This window comes from Elephas maximus, chromosome 10 (assembly GCF_024166365.1).
Source record: "Elephas maximus indicus isolate mEleMax1 chromosome 10, mEleMax1 primary haplotype, whole genome shotgun sequence".
Classification (NCBI taxonomy): domain Eukaryota; kingdom Metazoa; phylum Chordata; class Mammalia; order Proboscidea; family Elephantidae; genus Elephas; species Elephas maximus.
In genome coordinates this window covers 12,635,413-12,663,299 of record NC_064828.1, presented here as the reverse complement: position 1 = coordinate 12,663,299, position 27,887 = coordinate 12,635,413, and the positions used below count along the sequence as shown (strand labels likewise).

General features: G+C 43.3%; 2 protein-coding genes across 5 annotated transcripts; one reads left to right on the top strand and one right to left on the bottom strand.

The window, feature by feature from the left end:
* Positions 1-2,035: 2,035 nt before the first annotated feature.
* LCMT2 (leucine carboxyl methyltransferase 2) lies at positions 2,036-4,765 on the bottom strand. Its single transcript, XM_049898360.1, has one exon. The coding sequence runs from the start codon at positions 4,763-4,765 to the stop codon at positions 2,705-2,707; it is 2,061 nt and encodes a 686-aa protein (XP_049754317.1). The 3' UTR covers positions 2,036-2,704.
* Positions 4,760-25,360, top strand: ADAL (adenosine deaminase like). 4 transcript variants are annotated; one of them, XM_049898363.1, is made up of 11 exons: positions 4,760-4,844; positions 6,645-6,754; positions 7,055-7,185; positions 8,102-8,189; positions 10,384-10,471; positions 16,451-16,532; positions 17,241-17,367; positions 18,787-18,867; positions 20,104-20,242; positions 22,597-22,697; positions 23,385-25,359. In XM_049898363.1, exons 2-11 carry the CDS (start codon positions 6,692-6,694, stop codon positions 23,577-23,579), a joined length of 1,095 nt encoding a protein of 364 aa, XP_049754320.1. In that variant the 5' UTR covers positions 4,760-4,844; positions 6,645-6,691; the 3' UTR covers positions 23,580-25,359. The 4 variants fall into 4 exon arrangements, with proteins under 4 accessions (XP_049754320.1, XP_049754321.1, XP_049754319.1 ...); XM_049898364.1 differs by having other exon boundaries at positions 4,838-5,158; positions 8,102-8,162; XM_049898362.1 differs by having other exon boundaries at positions 4,838-5,158.
* The last annotated feature ends 2,527 nt before the right edge of the window (positions 25,361-27,887 follow it).

Below are 27,887 nucleotides of genomic sequence, written 5' to 3'. Positions count from 1 at the left end.
CAAAAATGGATCAGAGGTGAAACGGAGAAGCAAAAATAATTGTCAATCTTCAGTTCTCGACCTGGCCCACAGCTCTAATTGCTGCAGATTACTGGTAATGAAACCGTGATCCAGCACCAGTTCACAGAGCACTGCTGCTGAAGCACAGGGTGATGTTGCTGACAGGGCTCTCGAGTGTCCTAATGAGCAGAGCTTGAGAGATGAATAATGCCTTAACCGAGCATGATACACATATTGGGTTAGAGGTGCAGGATATGCTTAATCTGGTAATCACTTATAGAAAATCTGGGTCATTTCTCTGGGAAGAACAGGCCCAATTACTCACAATGCGCCATACTGGGCAGAGCTTAAGATAGTAACCACCCTGCGTATCCACATTCTCTTGACAATCTCCCCCTCTCTGCTGCACCACCTTTATTCCCCTCCAAAACAGTGGAATACTAAGGGTTGATGGCACAATCTAAGAGGTAGCATGAAGGAAGGAGTTCCCTAAAGTTTGGAGTCAGATCTACATTCAAATTCTGGTACTAACTACTACCATTTCATTTCATCCTAGTGTCCTGCTTCGATTGGCTCCTGAAAGCTAGAGGTAGGCTCTGGTGAACTTAGAAAACACACAGCAGCCTACTCCCTCTAATCATATCCCTGCCAGTTTTTTAGTACCTGACCCACCCACCATCTCGTCAGATGCCCAGGTCCGTTAAGCCTTTTGCTTCCCAGGACTCACACATGGCCGTGACCAAGGATTTCTCCAGAAGGGGCTTTGTGAAGTCTCAGGGAAGCTGAAGCCAGACTACAACCCTTTATTCAGCTCATCTTCTCCTGGAAGCCTTCACCTAAGATAGCAACGCTGCCCACTCCTTACACTTAGGTTTGTGTTTGCTATTCAGTTTTTGAATTAATCACCTTTCACATTCATTTATATGTGGCGTTGTTGTGTGCCACTGAGTCAATTCCTACTTACAGACACCCTACAGGACAGAGTAGAACTATCCCATAGGGTTTCGTAGGCTGTAAATTTTTGTGAGAGCAGATCGCCAGGTCAGTAGGTTCGAACTGCTGACCTTTCAGTTAGCAGCTAAGCGCTGAAGCATTGTGCCTTCATTTATGTGTAAACAGTTGTTAATAATACAGAAAACTGACTTTGTGCCATAGTAAGTCCATTGAGATGTTAACACTGATAGTTAACAATCATTAAGGTCCTTGTAAAATCTGAAGATACCATTCTTTAAGGTTTCAAAGATTGCAGACTAGCAAGAAATACGAAGGTAGCTCACTGAGTACCAAAGCCACTACCTTTTGAAACATGTGACTTTCACAAGGCATATACAATTGAGATCACAAATTAAAGCGCAAAATTTGTAAGGATGAACACTTAAGATATTTCACTGATCCCACAAGGCCTACCACCAGGAAATAGTTGGTCCATTTAAAGGGGATAATTGAAGACAGCTTAATGAAGACACCAATTAAAAGGGGCGGGTAGGGTTAAGGCAAAACCAAGTACAGACGATGAAATACTTCAGCAATATCCAATAGATTTTCCTGCAGTGACAAACATGCTCTACACATCTGTATTTTAACGCACTAGCCACATGTGAGCACTTCAAATGTGCTTAGTGTGACTAAGCCACTTAATTTTTAATTTCGTTTCATCTTAATTTAAATGGCTGCATGTGGCTAATGGCTATGGTATTAGTGCAGTCCAAGTTTAACAGCCAGCCATTACTACCCCTGGCCTGAAGAGGTAAGGAGAGAAAAGAATTACCAGAGCTCAGAGAGATGGACAGTTAGTGCTACAGCTACAGCTTGTAAGAGAAGGCTACTTGACAAGGACCCATGGCCTCTGACAGATTGTAGCCACTAATAATACCCTGACTTACTCCTCCTGTCTTCCCTTCTCCCGTGTCTCCATCTGGTGGAACACAACCAGAACCTAAGAGAGCTCATTCGTGTAGTCCCTAAAGGTCAGCCTTCTGGAGCACAGAATAGTGGAGAAAGATCTGGCGCAAATATTATACCATGCACAAATGAGTTGAAGCATTAAATGTTTGGCTTTTTGGCATTTATAAATCTAAGTAAATGTGGAATCAGTGCCAAGGAATGGACCAAAAGCATGTTTCTCAATAAAGCCCTACAAATATTTCCCGTTAAAGCTAGCCTGGAGTTCTCTGCTGCACTAAACAGCACACGCTGTAATTAAACTGCAGCTGCACTTGTTCCAGTTTTCACACATGAAGAGTTAGGCCAACGCCATGCCCCTTCAACTATATTCAGATGTTCATCTTTCAACCATATTACATTTTTCAAGGATCTATGTCAAACTTGTCCCAAGGTGTTATCTCAAATCACAAAGCCCAGGGAAAAAAAAAATTTATTTCATTTAGGCTAAAGGCCATTTAAACTCAATAAACTTTAATTGGAAAATGGGAGGAGGATCAATGAATCCAAAGCCTACCGCTCTAGGAGAGTATGACCAATTCCTACTCTAGGACTGTATGGCCACTGTCTTCTGATCAGACTTTTTTTTTCCCACCATCTGATTGTCGGTATGTGTTTTAACAACAAACACTATCACTTCATGCATTGGATGGTAATGCTAAGGGAAAAAAAGAGGCAATATCTACAGGCAGGATAAAATGCTATTCGTGGAAACCTTTACTGTCTACTTTAGTGGGTTCTGAATATATCAAGAGTCCAGTGCTTACTGCTCAGTACTTAAGGAAGAAAGGTCTAATGTCAATGTACAGGGGTTGAAGTAGGTGCCAAAGGAAAAGCAGTTCCCACCACCTCCAAGGATCAGGAGCTGTTGCTCTTCATGAAGGAGGATGCTGGTATGGTTGTGTAGCATTAACGGCCATGGCACACGTGTTGTGTCAATCTGATACTCAGAGCTCAGTCTTGTAGTCAAATCAATAACAGTAACTCCAGGAACTGAGGAAGAATGAATCCAGACCCCTCCAACCAGCAGAAGCTTCCCATTGAGCACATGAGCTGTGTGGGAGTACCTTGGGATAACAGGAGGCTTGATGTCTATTGATTCCCAAAGGAATCCACAAGAGACTGGTTTCAGGAAGACTACAGAGCTCAGTGGCTCCTCAGAAGGCCCCAGGCCTCCAGCAAGAAGAGCTCCCCCTTGCCAACTGCAGGCACTGTGGGAATGCCGAGCTTCGGGTGCATCCCCTTCCACTGGGACCCTGACCCAAGTCATTGTCCCTACATGTAGGAAATGCCAGTCACTTAGTACAGGTTCTATTACACTTCGACCTCCATGCACAAACAAATACTTCTGATTCTGATAGGACACTTCTGTTGCTGAATGGCGCCAGCGTGACAAAGTGGAATCTTCTTCTGGGCCAGCCTTTGTTACTGTCACCTTCAGGTCCTCAGCGCCATTATCCTCTCTCTTACAAAAACACAGTTGGAGAATTCCCAAGGCTGGAGTCACCGGGGACAGTCTCCCTCCCAGGACCAGAACCTCAGTGTCTGAAAGTCTTGTCATGGTGTGATAAAGACGTCCATCCCACTTAGCTCCAGCCTCCCAACTGAGTATTTGGCTGCTTTTCCAACCAAAGTCACAATATCTTAAGAGCAGGTGAAACTTGCTCACCCGGCAGTGCTGCCCCTCCTGCTCTCCAAAGCCTCCAGCACTGAGAATAATGCCGGGGCTCAAGAGGGCAGACGCATGGCCATATCTCTTAAGGTCAGGTCCCTGGCTGTCACTCATAACTACAGCGGCAGGGAAGGCCCCTGAAGGGGAAGCAGGGTGTACCCAAGGAAACGCCTCTGTAGGTGGAAACAGCAGGGTTTGGGACATGGCGTCTCCCTTAGAAGCTGCCAGAATGAAATAGTGAGCACACTTCAGATGCCACTCCTCAAATTCATCAAAGGGTTCAAGAGTTTCTATCCGCCGGCGCTCTTGGGCAGGGAGAAAGCGGCGATAGAACTCATTCATGTCCATGGCACTGCAAGCCGTCCAGCCGGCTTGGAGGAAGCGGCGCCGCTGAGCCTCCGCGTCGGGAAAGCTGTCCAGGCCATGCAGGGGGGAATTCAGCTGCCGGAAATGTCGCTGCATGAACTGGCCGAAGGCGTCCCGCGGCTTCATCTGCTCGTAGACGACGAAAAGGGCATCGGGAAAACGCCGGGCTGCCCAGGCGACGAGGGCTGCGGCGCTCTCGGGCTCCAGGTAGGTCAGCACGGCCTCTGCTAGGAGGAGAGTCGGTGCGGCCGCCTCGAGGCCCGCGGCGGCCAGGGCCTCGTCCAACCGCCGGAGCTGCCGCAGGTCCAGGCCGAGGATGCGGTAGTCCAGACCCTCGAAGAGCAGCGCCGACGCGGCGTCCGCCTCCCGGAACGGCCCAGTTAACGCGCACAGTTCCGGCGTATCCCGAATCCTCTCTGCTTTGCGCCGCGCCACGTCCGGGAAATCCACCTCCCAAACCGCAGCCCGGGTCAAGCGACCCGCAGCTTTGAGACGAAAATACAGCGAGTCGGAGCCGGCGCCTAGCGACAGCACCTGGGCGGGCGGCGCATCGGGGCGCGCGCTCGTCTGCTCCAGGAAGGCGCGCACGCAGTGCCGCACGGCGCGTGCGCGGACGTAGTAGCCGCGGTGGATGAGCGGCGCGCGCCGCGCGGCCCCCGGGACCAGCAACGCGGCAAAAGCGTCGTGCACGTACCCGCGCGCGGCCAAGGAGCTCTTGCTGAGGGCGCTGCTGTCGTTGGTGTTCTGCACGGCCCCCGCTCGACGCTCGCGGCTCCGCGGGCCCATGGCCAGGAGAGGCTCAGCGGCGGCGCTCCGTGGCGGTTCCAAGCTTTTCCATCCGTACCGTCCCACCTCGCGGACCTCTGTACGGAACCCCCACCCCTCTTCCTTGACTTCCCCTTCCGCGGGCCAGTGTGCGTCACTTCCGGGAAGAGCGCGCCTCCCCGGGGGTGTAGCTTGTCCCGAAATTCGACGGTGTTAGAATTTCCTTTGCTTCCGGGGAACTAAGCTTCCCCGTGAGGACAACCTGCTACCGATTGCTGTGGACACGTGGATTGTGTTAGGGGAGCCCAGGTTGTCACTTTCTACAAGACTTTCAGCTTGAAAGGAAAACTTATCTGGGTCCGCGAAAAAAGTGGTTATAGTTGAGTAAACTGGTTGGTGGGAACTCTTTACGAGGTGAGTCCATGGGTGCTAACAATCTGACCTCGGACGGCAGTGTCCGTATTGAGTGTCCGGTAGGCAAAGCCGGGTCCGCACCACGGACGCTGTTAGAAAAGAGAAAGCCAAAAATCAAACTCATTGAGGTCGGGTCAATTCCGACTCATAGCGACCCTACAGGACAGAGTAGAACTGCCCCATAGGGTTTCCAAGAAGCAGCTGGTGGATTTGAACTGCTGACCTTTTGGTTAGCAGCCGAACACTTAACCACTGTGCCACCAGGGTTCCTTAGGAAGGAAAAGAAAAGATTATTTCTCAGATGCTATAGTGGTTACTAATTTATTTAACGCTCTGATCGTTACGGAAACCCTGATACAACTATGTAAAATGGCCTAAGTGCTTGTTTAGGTTTTCCTTCTTTTGTCTAGACATAAAAATTCTTCCCCCTCCCGATATGTAATAATAAAGCTATTTTGCAAGCATTTTTTAATTATTATTATAAAAGTAAGTATTAAATGCCTGGTGTAAAAACCTCCAAATTCTGCAGAAGTATAGAAGGTAGAAAGTAAAAGTAAAATACTCTCCCTGACCTTTTCCACCTTTCACCTCCATCTGGTGGTAACTGTTCTGTATATCCTACCATATGTGTTTTAGGTGTGTTGTTGTTGGGTGCTGTCAAGTCTAGTCCAACACATAGTGACCCCACGTGACAGGGTAGAACTGCCCCCCATAGGGTTTTTTTGGCTGCAGATCTTTACGGGACCAGATAGCCAGGTCTTTCTCCTGCAGAGCCACTGGGTGGATTGGAACCACCAACGTTTCAGTTAGCAGGCACTTAGCCAGTGTGCTACCATGGCTCCTTGTTTTAGGTATAAAGATATAAATACATAAATAGATTGTGTGTGTGTTATGTATAAATGTTCATAAATGTCGTATTTCTAAACAATATGTACTGCAACTTACTTTTTGTAAGTAACACTATATCATAGAAATTTTTCCATATACTCACAATAAGATACTCAGGTAGATATATAATTAATTCAATAGCACTCTAAACCCATTGCCATCAAGTTGATTCTAACTCATAGGGACCCTATAGGACAGAAAAAAACTGTCCCATAGGGCTTCCAAGGCTTTAATCTTTACAGAAAGTGCTGATAGGTAAGGAGTACACCCTACTGAAATTTAGGTTTTAATCCACCACATACCACCTTGAGGCCTTCTGTTTCTAGTTCACATTTTTACTAATCACTTCTCTGCCTCCAACACACTTAAGTTGGCTTTGGGGAGCTTTTATCTTTTGAGGAATAAATTAGCAAAATTCTGTTTCTTTGCTCTTACGTTAACATCTGAAACTATTCACATTTGTTAAAATAGGTGAAGCTGAGCTAAGAGCTGAGTCTACAGCTAACTTTAGTGTGTGAAAATGTGTGAAATTGAAGCAATTGAAAGGAAATTCATAACCACAAAACTTACTGACTGAAATAAATTGTATTGTTCATAGAAAGAATAAGAGTGGAGAAAGACCTTTGTTTTCCTGCTAAAATCATAATGGAGATAGAAGAACAGCAACAAGCATGGAAGAAAAACTTTTACTTGGAATTACCAAAAGTGGTGAGAATTCAACCACAGAATTCTCAAGTGGTTGCTAATTGTAATGACTTCTGTGTTGTTTCTTTTTACAAAAAAAAAAAAAAAAGCAATTATAGAATTTGTGCTTTGTAAACTTAGAGTTTAAATTTAGAGAAAAAACTTTAAATTTAGAGTAAAAACTTCAAAAGTTACATTAAAAAAAACCCAGTGCCATAGCTAAATCTAATAGGCAACTTATCTACAAACTATAAACATCATACCTGATATGTGCTATGAATCAAGTAGATATTTAATAAGTATTTACTGATTGCATTCTCTTAGGAACTTCATGCCCACTTGAATGGATCCATTAGTTCTAAAACCATGAGGAAATTAATAGCCAAGAAGCCAGATCTTAAAATTCACAATCAGATGACTATGATTGACAAGGGAAAGAAGAGAACTTTACAAGAGTGAGTCTGGGGAGGTTATGAACATATTTTTTTCTATTAGTATTTTGAGATTGTAAGTCATATATGAAAATTCAGATTTTAGTAGTTAAAGGAATAATTAGCCCTCTGGTAAAGAGAATATAATTTGACGTATAGCATTTTTTCCAGCTGCCAGACTGTTGGTAATATTTTTAGTGATTTATGTTGTTTGTGAAGTTATACTATATTGGAACAGTCTTTCATCTTGAAAATATAGACTTCTGAATTTTCACCATTGTTTGCTGTCACTGGCAGGGCGTGCGGGAAAGGGAAACTGTTATTTCTCACTTAAAAATATCCCTGACATTTTATTTTTAGTCACTTGTTTGTCTTTCCAGATCAATGTAATTTTTGAAAAACCTATTCTGTAGTTCTTTATAAATATATAAACCAGAAAAACCCAAACCTGTTGCCTTGAGCTCAATTCCAACACATGGAATTGACGCTATAGGACAGGGTAGAACTGCCCCATAGGGTTTCCCAGGAGCAGCTGGTGGATTCGAACTGTCTACCTTTTTTTGGTTAGTAGCTGAGCTCTTAGCTACTGTGCCACCAGGGCTCCTTTAGATTCATAGTAACTATATATTTATAAGGAGCACTGTTGGCGCAGTGATTTAAGAGCTCAGCTGCTAACCAAAAAAAAGGTCAACAGTTTGAATCCATCAGCTGCTCCTTGGAAACCCTGTGGGGTATTTCTGCTCTGTCCTGTAGAGTCGCTATGGGTTGGAATTGACTTCGACAGCAGTGGGTTTGGGGCTACTAATCTAAAAGCTATGAATTAATTCAGCTTAGTGAGTTTCTCTTGAGTGATGGATTTTTGATGATTAAAAAAAAAAAAAAAATGAGTGATGGATTTTTGATGATTAGGGTATATTTAAAGTTTTCATTCATGTTGCAGATGTTTCCAGATGTTTCAACTTATTCATCAGCTTACTACTAGCCCTGAAGATATCCTGATGGTGAGACCTGAAGGAATATTTGGAAAGGTTTAAAATTAATTTATGCCCTTGTGTTGTTGCATGTGATCTTTTGCTTTTATCAAGAGTGTAATGAAAAACATTTTTGCTTTTTTATAACAACCCTTTTCAAAACCAATGTAAGATATTTGGCAAATGAACCAATATAAAAACTCTATACATTACAAAAGCCATGAGAAAAGAACCAAGACCAGCAACTATTAAATAGAAGACAATTTGGAGGAGAAAATTTAGTCCTATTTTTCATGTACAACATATCATATTAAATATTTGACCGCAGGTGGGCATGTCCTTGATAAGGCTTTATCTGTGTTGCATGGGAGACTTAACTACCTGGGTAGACATTGTAGAGAATGAGTAAGTTCAAGAAGTGCTTAGAGACTGAGTGATTAATCTCTAACAAATTGATGCAGGGAAACTGTGTGTTCCCTCTGGGATGACGGGCTGGAGGGTGCCACTGTGTTCTTTTCTCTGAAGCTCCGTGTTACTAGAATCCGACATGAAAGACTGGCCTCTTTATCATCGATCTGACCAAGAGGTCATTTTGTAATTGGAGAGAAACAAAATCTTATCAATGTTCTTAGCCCTTAGGAAAAAAATGCAAAGTAAGAAGTATAACCCGAGTTTCTGAAGCATTTTGAACTGGCCAAGAAGGAATTTTCCTCTTTGGCCAAGACTGATCCTCATGATAAGTCATGAGTAAACGAATCGCCTTTTGGAGAAGAGTTAACTTCAGTTCAACAAAAGTTGACTGAGCTCCCACAATGTTCCAGGCTCTGGGCTAAAGACTAGGAGATATAAAGATAGACGGGCACAGTTCCTGCCCCTGAGGAATTTATAGTCAGGTTAGAGAGACAGGTCCATAAGCTGATAAACCCAACGTAGCATAGTAAGCTCTGTGGTAGAGACATGCACAGGGATTTATAGGAACCCAAGGAGGCCTTCTCTGATCAGCCACTGGACATGAATACTACCAGAAGTGTTCACCACAGAGACTCTGGTCTCACTTTTTTTTGTTTGCAAAATTCATGAAATCTCATGTTCTTAATACTCTGTGGGCAATAATACCATACTCATTATTTAATTCCTTTCAGAGTTGCTGAAAAGCTTTATTAAAATGAGCTGTGGAATTAAGATTCTCTACTTAGAGCTACTGGGATGAGCTCCTATAGGTGGCTCAGTGAATGACAGAGTTATATTGTCAAGTCCTCATGTGAACCATCTGTGGAAGTAAACCAAGAGATTGTTTTCTCGTAAACGTGGGAGTCAGTATGTGAGGCTCACTCAGAACTCCAGTCTGTATGCCCTGGGTGTAATCTCACAGAGACAGGGTTGGAATGTGACTGAAACAGCAAGTTTCTCACCTGCAGAACGGAGGCCAGACCTTGGATTGCACCAGACTCACCAAGGTCGTGCTCTCTTGTTAGACATTGTCTGCACCATCAGCCAGCCCTTGTTTCTTGGCCAGGACACTGCCTTTGCACTTGAGATTAAGATTAGCATACCAACAGTAAGGACTAGTTAGGGCAGGTCGTTACAGCGTCCCCAACCTGGTACTTTTCTAGATTTGGTCTGTTAAGAATTGATGGCAGAGAAGAAGAGATTCCTTTAACCTTTAGATTTTGTTTACCCTGGTCATTCAGTAATTTTGGGAGTTGTTAAAATTTCTACTGAATTGGACACAATTCTACACATATTTATCACCTACTTTCTGTGTGTAAGAGGAATTTTCCTAAGTGTTTCAGGGGAAAATTCAACCCTGCCTGAAGAATTGATTGATAAATACAATTTAATTCCTAAATAACTTGAGTAAGAGCCTTCAGCTGTGACTTGGAATGGTACGTCAATAATGCCTAAGGTGGTTTCAGCTCATTTGAGTTTTACCTCATTTCTCTACTTAATAAATTTGCTTGTTATGAACACTAGGAAATAGAGAAATGATTGAAAGGAGGAAACAAATGTGTGGGCGATGTGTAGATTTAGATTAAATGTGGGAATAGGGGGGTGATGGGATCTGTTGGAAATGCTGCAGCTCAGCCACCGTCTCCAGAGATGTGACAAAGCAGGTAATCTCTGCCACATGGGAGACTTCAACAGTACCTGCGAATCATATTTAATGAATGCAATAAAGCTGTGACGCTTGGCACTTTAATTGGGAGCCTTACATTAACATCCATATTGTGTACATTGCCTTTATTATCAGGTTACAAAAGACGTTATTAAAGAATTTGCAGAAGATGGTGTCAAGTACCTGGAACTAAGGAGCACACCCAGAAGAGAAGATGCCACTGGTAGAGTTTCACTACTTCTCAGCGGATGCATTACCCCTTTTCCATGTGCTTTGATCATTCGTGTGTGTGAAGTTGGAAGTCTGAAGCCCTTTTACACTATTGTTCCAGTTTTCATGGGTACTTTTAGAGTCAACAGTCCAAACTTTCTGTTTTTCCAGGGGACAGATGCCTATTAACGAGTGAGTTATGCCTAACTAACAAAGTAGAAAATCAGGTCAGGCATATCTGTTTGAGAGGGGAGAGAAAGGCCTGCAAACGTGTCTTTTGTTCTTCCTGGTTTGTGTCATTCACTCTGAGAAAAGAGCACTCGCTCCTTAGAGTTGAGTTATCTCTCAATCGGGCTAATTCTGGGTCCCTTTATCTAGGGAACTTGTGAGACGATGCCCCTGAGCGTATGTAGAATCACGTTTTATAGCAGCCAGCCAAATACAGGTTATTTAGTCACTCATCAGTGATCAGTAAGTTTCTTATGTCAGAAGCAAGCTCTGATGTGGTAAAGCCTCCCTGGATGGGGGTGAGCAGATCTGATGTGGAGAAGCCTCCCTGGATGGAGGTGAGCAGATCTGATATGGTAAAGCCTCCCTGGATGGGGGTGAGCAGATCTGCTGTGGTGAAGCCTCCTTGGATGACAGTGAGCAGATCTGATGTGGTGAAGCCTCCCTGGATGGGGGTGAGCAGATCTGATGTCGTAAAGCCTCCCTGGATGGGGTTGAGTAGATCTGATGTTGTAAAGCCTCCCTGGGTGGGGGTGAGCAGGTCTGATGTGGTGAAGCCTCCCTGGATCGGGGTGAGCAGATCTGCTGTGGTGAAGCCTCCCTGGATGGGGGTGAGCAGATCTGATGTCGTAAAGCCTCCCTGGATGCGGGTGAGCAGATGTGATGTGGTGAAGCCTCCCTGGATGAAGGTGAGCAGATCTGATGTGGTGAAGCCTCCCTGGATGGGGGTGAGCAGATCTGATGTGGTGAAGCCTCCCTGGATGACGGTGAGCAGATCTGATGTCATAAAGCCTCCCTGGATGACAGTGAGCAGATCCGATGTGGTGAAGCCTCCCTGGATGGGGGTGAAAAGATCTGATGTGGTGAAGCCTCCCTGGATGACGGTGAGCAGATCTGATGTGGTGAAGCCTCCCTGGATGGGGGTGAGCAGATCTGATGTGGTCTGGAGAAATTTCCAGGACCCTCCTTCCATGAGAGCAGCATTAGGAGATACTATTAGTGTCGTGGGTCCCTCTTAGCACCTTGACTATGACCCGAAGAAGCCATACCAGGTCTTATTGCACCTTAACATGTATGACCTAATGAACATCTGGGGGTAAAAATTTTGAAGCTTCTTCTAGTAAAGTGTGTGTTGAAATAAGGACAAGGAGAAGATTCTTATCTCTCATTTTTAAACTATAGATCAGTTCCAGAGTATACTGGTGAGGGTAGCGAAAGGGAAGGACAGAAGAGACTTGCCGATTAGTAGAGCTAGTTCTTTTTAGGAATGGAGATTTAACTTAAGTATGCAACAATAGGGGAATAGTTAATGAAATATTATGGAACCATCAAAAATACTTGCAAGAGCATTGTTCACAATAGCAAAAAGGTGGAAACAACCTAGATGCCCATCAACAGATGAATGAATAAACAAACTGTGGTACATACACAATGGAGTATTACACAATGAAAAAGAACAACGATGAATCTGTGAAGCATCTCCTAACATGGATGAACCTGGAGGGCATTACGCTGAGTGAAATAAGCCAATCACAAAAGGACAAATATTGTTTTGAGGCCACTACTGTAAAAACTCATGAAAAGGTTTACATACAGAAAGAAGCAATCTTTGATGGTTACGAGGGAGGGAAAAGGTGGGGATGGAAAAACAATAAGTGGAAACTTAGGTGAAGGGCAAGACAGTATACAATACTGGGGAAGCCAGCACAACCTGTACAAGGCAAGGTCACGGTAGCTCCATAGACACATTCAAACTCCCTGAGGGACTGAATTGCTGGGCTGAGGCCTGTGGGGACCATGGTCTTGGGGAACATCTAGTTCAATTGGCATAACAGTTTATAAAGAATATGTTCTAAAGTAGAAGGCCTTACTTTACCTGGTTTTAGAACCTATTATTCTGCCACAGTAGTCAAAACAGCCTGGTACTGGTACAACAACAGATACATGGACCAGTGGAACAGAATTGAGAATCCAGACATAAATCCATCCTCATATGAGCAGCTGATATTTGACAAAGGCCCCAAAACAGTTAAATGGGGAAAAGACAGTGTTTTTAACAAATGGTGCTGGCATACCTGGATATCCATCTGCAAAAAAATGAAACAAGACCCATACTTCACTCCGTGCACAAAAACTAACTCAAAATGGATCAAAGACCTAAATATATAATCTAAAACGATAAAGATTATGGAAGAAAAAATAGGGACAACATTAGGATCCCTAATACATGGCATAAACAGTATAGAAAACATTATAAAGAATGTAGAAGAAAAACTAGATAACTGGATCTCCTAAAAATCAATCACTTGTGCTCATCCAGAGACTTCACCAAAAGAGTAAAAGACTACCTACAGACTGGTAAAAAGTTTTTAGCTATGACATTTCTGATCAGCACCTGATCTCTAAAATCTACATTATACTGCAGAAACTCAACTACAAAAAGACAACCCAATTAAAAAATGGGCAAAAGATACGAATAGACACTTCACTAAAGAAGACATTCAGGTTGCTAACAGATATATGAGGAAATGTTCATGATCATTAGCCATTAGAGAAATGCAGATCAAAACCACAAAGAGATTTCATCTCACTCCAACAAGGCTGGCATTAATCCAAAAAACACAAAATAATAAGTGTTGGAGAGGCTGTGGAGAGATTGGAACACTTATACACTGCTGGTGGAAATGTAAAATGGTACAACCACCTTGGAAATTGATTTGGCGCTTCCTTAAAAAGCTAGAAATAGAACTACCATACAATCCAGCAATCCCACTCCTTGGAGTATATCCTAGAGAAATAAGAGCCTTTACACGAACAGATATATGCACACCCATGTTTATTGCAGCACTGTTTACAACAGCAAAAAGATGGAAGCAACCAGGGTGCCCATTAACAGATGAATAAATAATGGTATATTCACACAATGGAATACTACACATCGATAAGAACAGTGAGGAATCTGTGGAACATTTCATAATGTGGAGGAACCTGGAAGGCATTATGCTGGGTGAAATTAGTTGCAAAAGACAAATATTGTATAAGACCACTATTACAAGAACTTGAGAAATAGTTTAAACTGAGAAGAAAACATTCTTTTGTGCTTACGAGGCGGGGTGGGAGAGGTATTCACTAATTAGATAAGAACTACTTTAGGTGAAGGGAAAGACAGCATACAGTACAGGGGAGGTCAGCACAATTGGACTAAACCAAAAGCAAAGAAGTTTCTTGAAGAAACTGAATGCTTCGAAGGCCAGCATAGCAGGGGCAGGGGTGTGGGGACCATGGTTTCAGGGGACATCTAAGTGAATTGGCATAATAAAATCTATTAAGAAAACATTCTGCATCCCACTTTGAAGAGTGGCGTCTGGGGTCTTAAACGCTAGCACGCAGCCATCTAAGATGCATCAATTGGTCTCAACCCACCTGGATCAAAGGAGAATGAAGAACACTAAAGGACACAAAGTGATTAAGAACCCAAGAACAGAAAGGGCCACATGAACCAGTGACTACATCATCCTGAGACCGGAAGAACTAGATGGTGCCCGGCTACAACTGATGACTGCCCTGACAGGGAACACAACAGAGAACCACTGAGGGAGCAGAAGAGCAGCGGGATGCAGACCCCAAATTCTCATAAGACCAGACTTACTGGTCTGACTGAGACTAGAAGGACCCCGGTGGTCATGGCCCCCAGACCTTCTGTTGCTCCGGGACAGGAACCATTCCCGAAGCCAACTCTTCAGACATGGATTGGACTGGACAATGGGCTGGAGAGGGATGCTGGTGAGGAGTGAGCTTCTTGGATCAGGTGGACACTTGAGACTATGTTGGCATCTCCTGCCTGGAGGGGAGATGAGAGGGTGGAGGGGGTTAGAAGCTGGCGAAAAGGACACAAAAAGAGAGAGTGGAGGGCGACATCAGGCTGTCTTATTAGGGGAAGAGTAATTGGGAGTGTGTAGCAAGGTGTATATGGGTTTTTGTGTGAGAGACTGACTTGATTTGTAAACTTTCACTTAAAGCACAATAAAAATTTTTTAAAAAAGAATACGTTCTTAAGCTGGCTAAATGGACATGGGGAATACAGGTTGGAGAGAAGGAGCGTGCTGTCTCACTGGGGGAGAGCAACTAGGAGTACACAGCAAGGTGTATGTAGATTTTTCTATGAGAGACTGACTTGATTTGTAAACTTTTACTTAAAGCACAAAAAAAGAATATGTTCTACATTCTACTTGGGGTAAGTAGTGTCTGGGGTCTTAAAATCCTGTGAGCAGCCATCTAGGATACTCCACTGGTCTTACCCTTTGGGTACAAGGAAGAATGAAGAAAACTGAAGATACAAGGGAAAGATTAGTCCAAAGGACTAATGGACCACATCTACCACAGCGTCCACCAGAGTGAGTCCAGTAAAACTAGATGGCGCCCAGCTACCACCACTGACTACTTTGACAGGGATCACAATAGAGGGTCCCGGACAGAGCTGGAGAAAAATGTAGAAGAAAATTCTCACTCAAAAAGGAAAATCAGACTTGCTGACCTGACAGAGACGAGAAACCCTGAGAGTATGGCCCCCGGACATCCTTTCAGCTCGGTAATGGGGCCACTCCTGAGGTTCACCCTTCAGCCAAAGATTGAACAGGCCCATGGAACAAAACAAGACTAAAGGGGCACACCAGCCCTGGGGCAGGGACTGGAAGGCAGGAGGGAACAGGAAAGCTGGCAGTAGGGGAACCCAGGGTTGAGAAGGGAGAGTGTTGACACTTTGTGGGGTTGTTAACAAGTGTCATACAATAATATGTGTACTAACTGATGAGAAACTAGTTTGTTCTGTAAACCTTCATCTAATGTACAAAAAAAAAAGGCGGGCGGGGGAAGGCATTACTCATCTAAAACTATTAAGCTAAAAAAAAAAAAGTACTAGCGAGGACACTTCAGGGACACAGGGAAATGCTCAGAATACACTGCCCAGTAACCGAAGAGGGCACAGATGTTCTCAGTAGCATCTCATCTGCTTGAAATGTATATATATATGTGCATATAAACCAAACCTGTTGCTGTCGAGTTGATTCCAACTCATAGTGACCCTATAGAACAGAGTAGAGCTGCCCCATAGGGTTTCCAAGGAGCAACTGGTGGCTTCGAACCGCCAACCTTTTGGTTAGCCACCAAGCTCTTAACTGCGCCACCAGGGCTCCATATGCATATACTATTTAGAAAAACAAAGACAGTGGTTATCTCTGGGTGGTGGGATTACTTTTTTTTTCTTTAGAATTTTCTGTTTCACTAGCAATTTTCCACCAAAAGTAAGCATTTTATATTCAGAAGAAGAGGGTATTTCAGAGGTTGCTCTGGAGAGCCTCTTTCAGAGCCTCCCAGAAGAGAAGGACTTGAGCACCAAGCTTGGAAAAACATCTCTGGTGCCCTGGAGGAGATACTGAGTCAGCAGGATTTAGAAGAAAGGAACCTAAGATAGGGTTTTTTTTTAATCTGGACCAGCAAAAAAAAAAAAAAAAAAAATTTTTTTTTTTCAAAGTATCCTACTAATAGAGAACATGTACCCCCTCCCCTTTTTTTTGGATATATTTTTTTCATGTCATTTTTCTAGTACTTCATTTTCTTTGAAATTTATTAACATTTAATAAAATGTAGCATAACTCATCTCTAACCACGCCCTTGTCACAACATAAAGTAAAAATGTAATTGTTCATATTGAAGGAGGAAATAGCTGACAATCTCCTTATATACATTTTCTGTGCCTCTTTTCCAGGAATGACTAAAAAGACTTACGTGGAATCTATACTTGAGGGTATTAAACAGTCCAAACAGGAAAACTTAGATATTGATGTTAGGTAAGAAACATTGTACCCATATTCTTTGTAGTTAACCATTTAAAAAACTAGAAGGTGAAATTTTATTGTTTGAGTCACAAGTATAACTGATTTTTATATATCAGCCTGTAATTTATTTCTGTCTTCCAACAGAAAAAATAGTCAAAACCCTGTTGTTTATCTAAAGTTGAGAATGCAGTTCTGAATTTATTTCTTCAACAAATAAACAGCAAGAAAAGGGAGAAGATAGCTGTAGATTAAAAGAGATTTAAGAGACGAATTGAACAACACAATGTGTGAACCTTCTCTGGATCTTGAATCGAGCAAACTGTAAAAGCCAAATAAATGAAAACAACAAAAATTGAGACAATTCGAAATTTGAATACTGACTAGACATTGGATGCTTGGAGCCCTGGTGGTGCAGTGGTTAGGAGCTTGGCTGCTAAGCAGAAGGTCAGCAGTTGGAATCTGCCAGCCACGCCTTGGAGACCCTCTGGGACAGTTCTGCTCTGGCCTACGGGGTTGCTATGGGCCGGAGTTGACTCAGCGGCAGTGGGTTTATCTAATGCCGCTTTAGGAATTTGTGTACCGTTCCTTCTGGCAAAGTAAAAGTAAAATCCATGTCTAGACTTGAGTCAGGCGATAGTTTCTTTAGAAAGATGTATTCCATGTAGTCTGCCATGCGTCGTCTTTGTCTTCGTTTTCTACTGTGTGTTTTCTCTATTAAAGGTATTTGATAGCAATCGACAGAAGAGGTGGGCCTTCAGTAGCCAAGACGACTGTTAAACTGGCTGAAGAGTTCTTCTGTTCTACTGAGGAGACAGTCCTTGGCATTGATCTCAGTGGAGATCCTATGGTAAGTTTTTTTTTCTAAATATACTTTAAGAGGTAGAATCAGTGGAATAAGGATTAGTTTAGAGCATCTTGTCTCCTCCAGAGGGTAAGTAGACTCTGTGTGAATGGAGCCCTGTTCTCCCCTGGAGGACCAGAATGTCTAGAGCAGCTGGTCTTAACCCGGATTCTGAGAGATAATTAGGCCCTCTTTTGAAAAAAAAAAAAAAGAACAGCTTTGCTTGGCTATTTCTCCATTCTTCTAAAGATAGCACACAGCTAGTACCGTTCTGCTTGCACGGGAGAGAAGTTAATTCATTACACAATGGATGCCTTAGGGCATGAGGGCTTAATTATCTCACAGAGCCCCTGGTTGAGAAGAGCTGGCCTAGAGCTTCGGATTAAAGCAGAGTGTCTCAGATGTGGCACTATTGATATTTTGGGCCAGATCGTCCTTTATTATGGGCTGCTCTGTGCATTGTTTAGCAGCATCCCTGGCCTTTACCCACTAGATGCCAATAGCACCTTCCCAGTTGGGACAACCAAAATTGTCACCAGACATTGCCGAATGTCCCCTGGGTGGGGATGGGGGACAAACTCGCCCTCTGGTAGAAAACCACTGAATTGGAGAGCGCCATGAAACGAATTCTTCTGGCTTTGACTAAACCTTGACTGTTCTACTTTTATTTTCATTCATCATTTGATGAAAGCTTTCTTTAATAATCACAAGGGTTCCTGAAACAGGTGAGTTTCCCTCCTTAGGCATGTCAAGGCAGGTATCTGGGTAAAAGTAAAAACAAAAAAAAGAAGAAATCAAACCGATTAATTGTAACCCTATAGCACAGAGTAGAACTGCCCCATAGGGTTTCCAAGGAGCACCTGGTGGATTCGAACTGCCAACCTTTTGGTTAGTAGCTATAGCACTTAACCACTACCCCAGCTGGGTTTCTGCATGAAGGTGGGACAGTACAAAAAGCCTCCATTTGTGAGCCGCTTCCCCACCCTTCATGCCGCAGAGATGGGCAGGTGTGGACTGGATTGGAGTCAGGACACTCGTGTTCTCGCCCTGGCTCTCTCCTAATTTGTGGATTTTCATCTTTATTTCTGTAAGTTTGGATGCATCGTTTAATTTTTCTAGGGCTTGTTTCTTATTAAAAACGATATATAGGACTGGATACCTTGGTTCCCTTCCAGAAATAAAATTTTGTGATTGCAGTATCTGGCACAGCTGATTGACTTCACTGACACTTGGCTAAGGTTCCTGGGCAGAAGCTGTGGCAGCTTTGTGTCCCGCAAAGCATACAAAACAATGTAGGTGCTTCATACACGTTTTAGTGAACGTGTGAGTCAGCGTGCCATTATTTTATGTCTTTGTTCATTGGGACAGAGTGCCCAGTTCCTTAGTTTGTTTAGAATTCTCATGCCTCCTCATTTTATCTTCAAGGCAGGACAAGCAAAAGACTTCTTGGAACCTCTTTTGGAAGCTAAAAAAGCAGGTCTGAAGTTGGCATTGCATCTTTCAGAGGTAAATAATATTGCCTTAGGCTAGAGAGTAGGCTGAAGAGGGCAAATTACAATGGAAAATGATGATGTTATTTTTAAATGCCTAAAAATAAACCTAGCTTAGAAATACATTTTTAAAAGGGGAAAGTAGAAATATCTTCAATGTAAATTAAAATGATAAAGGCATGACTTCCTTTAGCCCCTAGTGTTGCTATTTTTATCTTTTTGTGGTTTCCGGGGGTGGCTGTTGACTCACAGTCCAGCTGTGAATAAAAGCAGCTTGATGAAATCTTGCTAGAGAAGATGGCTGAATTTGCACTACCAGCCCTGTTGCTGGCAAGCTGACCCCGAGAGAAGCACCAGTTCATCTCACATGTCCTTGTAGTGGGAGGGACCTGAATGCATCACATGCAGTGGCAAGCAAGGAAGTGGCTAGTCCTCATCATTTTGTGGGGTTCAGCAGGGAGCTTCTTGCCCCATCCCCCCAGCCCCCATCTCCCTGGCAGCATGAGCACAGGACAGATAAAGACTGGAGGACAGTCAGTTTCTTAACCACATGTTTGTGAGGCCAAAAAAGGGGTTCTACCCCATTTTTCCTCATTTTACAGATGGATTTACTTTCTACCTCAGTTTTGCCTCTTTGTTAAATGCAGGTAATAATACTTATTCTACTTATTTCACGGAGTTATCGTGAGCATTAAATGGGGTAACTAAAAAGGTTGAATAGTAGCATGATTTAAAGGTAAAGAAAAAAATTGGAACTTCTTGCCAATACTTGTGTTTTTCATGTCTGAAGGTGGAGAGGTTCGATTCAGGGTTGGTAATCGAGTGGCAGAACTTAAAAATTGTAGGATCCGTGTTTCCACACTCTGGTCATAAGAGACCTCTCGCCACCTAGCTGACGTCTCTGATCCTGATGGAAGCCCCTTGGGTGGTTCAGTGAACGGCATGTGTGACTGTGGCTTCTGGTCTCCACGCAGCAGCAGAATGTGCTCTTCCTTCAAGGCCTTCACCTTAGTTCCGTTGCCAGTGAGAATTTGTGTGAAAAGGCAGAGGGCAGGTTCTTAGTGTTATTGTTATTGAATCTAGAAGACTGTTGGGGAGTGAACGGGAAGATAAAAGGTGAAGAGGAAGGCTGGGAAGGTATATGTACAGAAGCTCAGAAGTAGCTGCTCAGGGACAGAGTACCTGGCTATGGAAAAAAATGCTTCAGGAACCACTGAGAGAGGTCATTAATCCTCTCCTCACTTTTTTTGAGATTCCAAACCAAGAAAAAGAAACACAAATGCTCCTGGATCTGCTTCCTGACAGAATTGGGCACGGGACGTTTCTTAACTCCTCTGAGGGAGGATCCCTGGATCTGGTGGACTTTGTGAGGCGACGTCGGATACCGCTGGGTAAGGCCTAGTGTTCCAGGTCTCCACACAGCCTCTGCCTCCCTACCCCCCGGGTTGCAACTCTTATGTAGAGAAGTACGGTACTGAAAAAATAAATATCATTTAGAACATAAAAGATGCATGGTGTATGTGCTCTCTGAGCCTCGATAAAGTAACAGGAAGTTTTAGTTCCCATTAGAATAGAAGCTCCATCAGAGAAGGGACCTTGTCTTTCTCGTCCACTGCCACATTCCCCAGTGCCTGAGACAGTGCCTCACACTCGGTAAATATTTATTGAAGGAATGAGGCTCAAAGCACTCAGCTGCTAACCCTAAGGTTGGCAGTTCGAACCTACTAGCAGCACCACGGGAGAAAATGTGGCAGTCTGCTTCCACAAAGAGTTACAGCTTTGGAAACCCTATAGGGTTGCTATGAGAAGGAATCAACTTGATGGCAGTGGGTTGTTGTTTTTTAAATATTTTGAAATGGCATTAATCTAATTAATGTGTTATGAAAATATGTAACATTTATTTAAAAATTAAGAATTATGGGAAATTTCAGGTATATTTTTACATGTCTGTTGGTTATTACTCACTTGTCTCCATTTATATACTTGAAGCTGTTTTTATTTAATGACAAATATTTATGAAGAACTTACTGTGCTCCGGTCACTTTTAGTTGCTGGAAGTAGGGCAGGAAACACAAAACAGATGTGGTTTTTTTCTCAAGGAACTTACATTCCAGTGGAAGGCAGATAAACAGTAAGCAACTGCATAAGAAAATAATATCATTAAGTTCTGTGAAGAAAATGAAACAGGCTGATAAACTGGTGATCATTTTGGCTGCTGTGTTGTGAATGGGAAGGGGGTAAATAAGGATGCTGGGAGATACGTCAGTTGGCTGTTTTGTGGAAACCACCTGCATAGTAATGTTATTTGATGTGGTGGGATTAAATTGACAACGGCAACTCGAAAGATTAGATAGGAACCTTAGGGATCGTGAGTTTATGTTAACGGAGGGTTTATGTTAACTTGGAAAAGGACGGTGAGAATGGTCATACAACTTGAAGAATGTAATCAGTGTCAGTGAGTTGCACATGTTAAAAAAAGTCATTTTTTTTTTATTAACTTTTATTGAGCTTCAAGTGAATGTTTACAAATCAAGTCAGTCTGTCACATATAAGTTAATATACATCTTACTCCTTACTCCCACTTGCTCTCCCCCTAATGAGTCAGCCCTTCCAGTCTCTCCTTTCGTGAAAACTTTGCCAGCCTCCAACTTTCTCTATCCTCCCATCCCCCCTCCAGACAGGAGATGCCAACACAGTCTCAAGTGTCCACCTGATATAATTAGCTCACTCTTCATCAGCATCTCTCTCCCACCCACTGACCAGTCCCTTTCATGTCTGATGAATTGTCTTTGGGGATGGTTCCCGTCCTGTGCCAACAGAAGGTTTGGGGACCATGACCGCCGGGATTCCTCTAGTCACAGTCAGACCATTAAGTCTGGTCTTTTTATGAGAATTTGGGGTCTGCATCCCACTGCTCTCCTGCTCCCTCAGGGGTTCTCTGTTGTGTTCCCTGTCAGGGCAGTCATCGATTGTGGCCGGGCACCAACTAGTTCTTCTGGTCTCAGGATAATGTAGGTCTCTGGTTCATGTGGCCCTTTCTGTCTCTTGGGCTCTTAGTTGTCGTGTGACCTTGGTGTTCTTCATTCTCCTTTGCTCCAGGTGGGTTGAGACCAATTGATGCATCTTAGATGGCCGCTTGTTAGCATTTAAGACCCCAGACGCCACATTTCAAAGTGGGATGCAGAATGTTTTCATAATAGAATTATTTTGCCAATTGACTTAGAAGTCCCCTTAAACCATGGTTCCCAAACCCCCGCCCTTGCTCCGCTAACCTTTGAAGTATTCAGTTTATCCCGGAAACATCTTTGCTTTTGGTCCAGTCCAGTCCAGTTGAGCTGACCTTCCATGTATTGAGTGTTGTCCTTCCCTTCACCTAAAGCAGTTCTTATCTGCTAATTAATCAGTAAAAAACCCTCTCCCTCCCTCCCTCCCTCCCCGCCTCATAACCACAAAAGTATGTGTTCTTCTCAGTTTATACTATTTCTCGAGATCTTATAATAGTGGTCTTACACAATATTTGTCCTTTTGCCTCTGACTGATTTCGCTCAAAATAATGCCTTCCAGGTTCCTCCATATTATGAAATGTTTCACAAATTCGTCACTGTTCAAAAAAAAAGTCATTTTTGTAAAATAACGAACGACTGCAAATTGCCATAGTTTGGAAGGACTTCTTAGGTATCTGTTTGGTGAACATGGAATGAGTTATCTGCTTGTAATAAGAGGATTTTTTTCTCTTCTGATGTAGAACTCTGTTTGACCTCAAACATCAAAAGCCAGACAGTCCCATCTTATGACCAGCATCATTTTGGATTCTGGTACAGCATTGCCCATCCTTCAGTGATCTGTGTAAGGTGTTTTGTGTGCAGTATTTTGCTTCTCTAGTCCCTGAGTTGCAGTAGGTCACGTGTTCACCCCCCAGCTGACTCCTCTCATGCCTGAGGGGAATGTTGAGGCAGAGGGAGGACAGGGGCCTGGAGCGGGAGAGGCTGCAGAGGGCCGGGGGGACTGGTTTGGCACCACAAGAAGAGGTCCAGGATGGTACCTGGGGGAACTTAAAATACTGGTGCTCAGCACCCACCCCTGTGATTCTGCTTTATTTGGGTTGATCCTGAGCAGGGATACTTTTTAAAAGCTCCCATCTGACTTCAGTATGCATCCAGGGTTAAGAACCACTGCTCTGGTGTTTGGTTTTTAAAAGTATAAATAGGTCTGTGTAGAGAGATATGCATAGGGGCAATTACAGGCTCCTGTGTAGACTCTGGAGCCCTGGTGGCGCAGTGGTTAAGAGCCACGGCTGCTAACCAAAAAGATTGGCATTTGAATCCACCAGTCGCTCCTTGGAAACCCATGGGGCAGTTCTATGCTGTCCTATAGGGTCACTAGGAGTCGGAATCAACTCGACGGCAACAGGCTTGATTTGGTGTAGACTCTTAGAAGCATGCTAAATAGGAAAATAGGCCCTAAACAAAAAGCTGGGTTTTTTTTAAATAATTTCCTTGTTCATTCTGAAAATTTCTTTTCTTATGTTGGCAGACTGATGATAAAGGTGTTTTTGCGACACACCTTTCTCAGGAGTACCAGCTAGCAGCGGAAACATTTAATTTGACCCCGTCTCAGGTGTGGGATCTGTCTTACGAATCTATCAACTACGTCTTTGCCTCAGACAGTACCAAATGTGAACTAAGAAAGAAGTGGAATCATCTCAAGCCCAACGTGTTATGTTTTTAAGCTGTAATGAGGTGGACTGCTCTCAAATTACGTGTTGCGACAAGATCTTCCTGCCATTTTCCACTTGGTGAATTGCCCACCACTCCTTTTGAAGCATAAGCAGCCCAGTACCGTGGGCTCAGTAAATATGTATTAAACTGACCAGCAGGCACTGAGGTCTTCCATCGCTTACCTCCATGCTGCCTTCTGAAGGGACTTGCTGCTAACTAAACCCCCGTTCCACTTGTAAATTTTTTTTTTTAGCAGTTTTTCCCCATTAATGATCATAAAACTTCAGGTAAATCAAAGTAGTTTCTCAGGACAAATTTTACAATCACTAGTCTAAATAGGAGCCCTGGTGGCACAGCAGCTAAGAGCTCAGGTGCTAGCCAAAAGATGGACAGTTTGAATCCACCAGCCGCTCTTTGGAAACCCTGTGGGGCAGTTCTACTCTGTCCTATAGGGTTGCTATGAGTCGGAATCGACTCGGCAGCAGTGGGTTTGGTTGCTTTTTTTTGGTTTTGGTCTAAATAACGTGATGAAAGAGGGAAAGCATTGCTGCCAGGACTTTGAAGCCTCTAGCCTGTGACAGCAGCTCTGCGTTGTGCTTCCGTGAGTCAGACTCCCTTCCCTTGCTGTCTCTGGGTGAGTACCCCTCAGGACTGGCAACCTCGGGTTCCCACGCTCACCGCGCGTTTCCGTGAATCCCAGCAGCCACGGTCACACCTCAGGAACTCCCGTGACAGACAGAGCCAGCTGCTGAGGTCAGGCTTTAACCTTCTTGTGAGTGTCCCGTCAAGACTTGAAAGGGATTGAAGTCATTGCTCCAGTTTAGGAATAAAGAGAGAGACTAGCTGGCCAAGGGGCGGGAAAGACAGAAACTGCTGCAGAATCCATTAAAACAACTCTGTCCCTTTAGTTTTTCCTCTGTGGAAGCTGCCAGGATTTCTACCCCAGTGCACACTTTCTCCTGATCACAAAAGGTCCTCCAGTAGTGACAGCATTGTTAACTGAGGGACTCTGTAACCCTGCCGCTATACGTGGACTGTTGGCGCAGGCTTACGTAAGCTCACAGACCAGAGCCACTTCAGTCGTTGGTGAGGGACAATCTTAGATCAATTCTAAATGGTAACAAAAAGTTTATTAGATATCAATGTATGCTTGAATTATTTGTTTCTTAGAATGCATATTTTTTCTTGGGATCAGAGGAAGAGAAGGTGATGGCACTTCTGTTTTCAACTACTAAGACTTTCTGATCAGTATTCCTTCTATCTGTCTGTTTCTTAGGGAGGATAGAGAGAAGCCCTTCAGGCTTTTGAAGTTCTCACTGAAGATGGTTGTGTCCTTGCACAGCATTATATCCTTCCCTCTACCCTCACCCACCCATACAGAAATCACATATCCCTAGACTCTGGAATCTTGAAATAAAGGTCAGTTTTGGTTCCTTTAGGGCCAGAAAACTTCAAGACTAAGGTTGAAAACCTAGGAGGGTTTCCAAAGCCTCTTTGAGTTATAGACTTATAAAATAAACTTTTATCTTTTTATCCCTTAATCTATATATGAAATAAAATTATTTTTTCTTAAAAAAAATCATGAATATACTCAAAGACATCATTATAATATTCATCATAGTACTATACAGTGTAAAATTGCAGAGTCTACATATCCAAAATTAAGGGATGGTTAAGAAATATATAGTCTATTCATAAAATGTGGCCATTCCACCACCACTAAAAATGTTGTAGAATAAAATGTAATGACACAAAAGTGGTCTTGATAATATACTCAGTAAAAAAAAAAAAAAAAAAAAGTGGTTATATATAATTTTATAGTTGGTTTTTATTTAATATGTATCCAGAGCTAGTGGGATGAGGGATTTTAATTTGCTGGCTTTATCATTAAGTTCTCTCACAATATAAAAATCAGGCTAGCCTCAAGTGGGAGTGGGGGCTGGAAGGATACACATTCCCCACTAGGAGTCAAGGTATTTTTAAAAATAAGGTTTCTACCTTACCCTCTTTCTTCTCTCACTCTCTTTAACATAGTGGAACTACCATAGCGCTAAGGTACCTTTGCTTTCCGTTTCCAGCCTTCAACCTGATTTCCAAATTGTTTTTGAAGGAGCTCCATGGCGGGTGCAGTAGTGAAGGGAGGACTTAAGCTCTTTGTAGTCAGCTCAAATGTCACTCAATTTGAGTTTTTTTAGACCTTATACTTCATGCTGCCAATTTTTTGTCCATATCATTGTGTATTAGGTAGGGGAATTAAAATTGAGGGCTCATTTCATCCTTTAAAAATATGGTACGTTTATTGCTGTCGGTCACAACCCAGAACTAAAACGAGAAACTTAAAAATTATCTCATGGAATATTTTCCATCTTTCTCCTCTCAGCAGGTAATCCAGGAATCCTCAAGAATCACAATAGAGTTTTGCCTGTAAAATCTAGGTAGTTCAACAGCCTATCAGTGTTTTAGTGATATGTACTTTTATATCTGGTTATTATTGTCTATATTTGACAACTGTTACTTCAAGCATAAGGAGCCCTGGTGGTGAAGCAGTTAAGTGCTTGGCTGCTAACCAGGTCAACAGTTCGAACTCACTAGCTGCCGCCTAAAGAAAAGACCTGGCAGTCCTCTCCCATAAAGATTACAGCCTAAGAAACCCTCTGGGGCAGTTCTACTCTCTCCTCCAGGGTCACTGTGAGCCATACGGATTTGACAGCACACAACAACTTTAAGCATAGTGGACTTGGTTCTCTTTCTCAGAAAGAATGCTTGAAGACTATTATTTCTTGCTTCCGCCATCCTCAGGAAAAGCAGATTGGGCAGCAGAAAAAGGTTTTTGAGTTAGTTTGAGATAAACTGCTCTTCCCTTGATAAGAGATTTACCTTCACCTTATTCTTTTTGCACATTCTCTTTATCTGGAGGTTGGAGGCTGGTCCTTGGTTATTTTAAATAAGGCTCAATCTCCATCCCAGTTATCACAGGTCGTACTGGATTGTGGATACGGACACAGGTATCAAGGATTTTCATTCTAATTTTTCTTGTGCCATCCTTCCTTTGGAAACCCTGGTGGCTTAGTGGTTAAGTGCTACAGCTGCGAACCAAAAGGTCGGCAGTTTGAATCCACCTGATGCGCCTTGGAAACTATGGGACACTTCTACTCTGTCCTATAGGGTCACTGTGACTTGGAATCGAGTCAATGGCAACAGGTTTGTTTTTATGGGTTCTTCCTTTGCCTAGAACATAAAGATTGATATTTCTAGTTACCCCACATAGGAGCCAAAAGAAGCTGGTAAACATTTATCTTTTCCTACCATCAACAATCATCATAATTTGCATGCACATATAAAAAACATTTGAAGGAACGCTAGGTGCTTTATAGACATAGTTTTTATTAACATGGTATCCCTGAGAGGCAAAATAAGGTGTAAACAATATTCTGCTTTACAGAAAGGGAAACTGAGGCAAGTTGATTTACACGCAAGATGCCTGGAACAATTCCCATCTGCTGGTACCTCATCCAGTGCTTTTCCACAAGACTTTACACAGACAGACAAAAGATGATCTTTGTTTTTGGACAGCATACTTCCTAAACCATCCCAGATTCTGAGGCCTTGCTTTAGACTGGTGTCACTTGTACCTCCCTGTATGCCAAAGCAACATTACTGAGACCATCTCCCCGTAAGTCCTAGTGTTAGATGTCTTGTACTAGGATCCCTCTAGCACTAGAACCCTAACTGATCTGTCATCTAACACGGTCAGGTATTAATTATAGAATCTCTCTCCCCCCACTCCCCTCCCAGATCTCATTCCAGCCACCGGATTCTAACTTTATTGAAATGTGAAATAGGCCTTGGCCATCTGGCCAGGTTCATCTCCCTCTGTGACCTGCCCGTCAGAGGCAGTCCCCTAAAACTGCTCATTCTTCCTCCCCAGAGGTGGCCAGCTGTTTCCTTAGCAATCAATACAGCAGAGGCCCTTGTCATGAAGGTGTAGCACCTCCTGGTCTGCCCCTAGCACCCCATATTTCAGCTGAGGTGATTCTACCTGCCTGCTGCACAGCCCACATGGTACTACAGTTTGTGCTGCCCCCAGCTTTATCTAACCTTCCCACGGCCTGTCCTTTGCCGTCTGCTCCATCTACAAAAAACACTTGGCTCCCCAGTTGCCCGTTCCTCACCCACTCGGCACTCAATTGTGTAACTAGTTTTGGAAAATTCATCCCACCCTAATTTACCCAGGAAATTTCCCTCCTTCTGATTCATGAAGTCTTCCTGAATAAAGAGAATACCTCCCAGATTTTTCTAACAGCAAACTCAAACGCAC

Excerpts from the sequence above, each read along its gene's own strand:
- LCMT2 (XM_049898360.1), bottom strand. The coding sequence starts at position 4,765 with ATGGGCCCGCGGAGCCGCGAGCGTCGAGCGGGGGCCGTGCAGAACACC.
- ADAL (XM_049898363.1), top strand. The coding sequence starts at position 6,692 with ATGGAGATAGAAGAACAGCAACAAGCATGGAAGAAAAACTTTTACTTG. Across the intron at positions 6,755-7,054 it reads ACTTGGAATTACCAAAAGTG|GAACTTCATGCCCACTTGAA; the intron begins GTGAGAATTCAA and ends GCATTCTCTTAG. Across the intron at positions 18,868-20,103 it reads TGGCATTGCATCTTTCAGAG|ATTCCAAACCAAGAAAAAGA; the intron begins GTAAATAATATT and ends ACTTTTTTTGAG.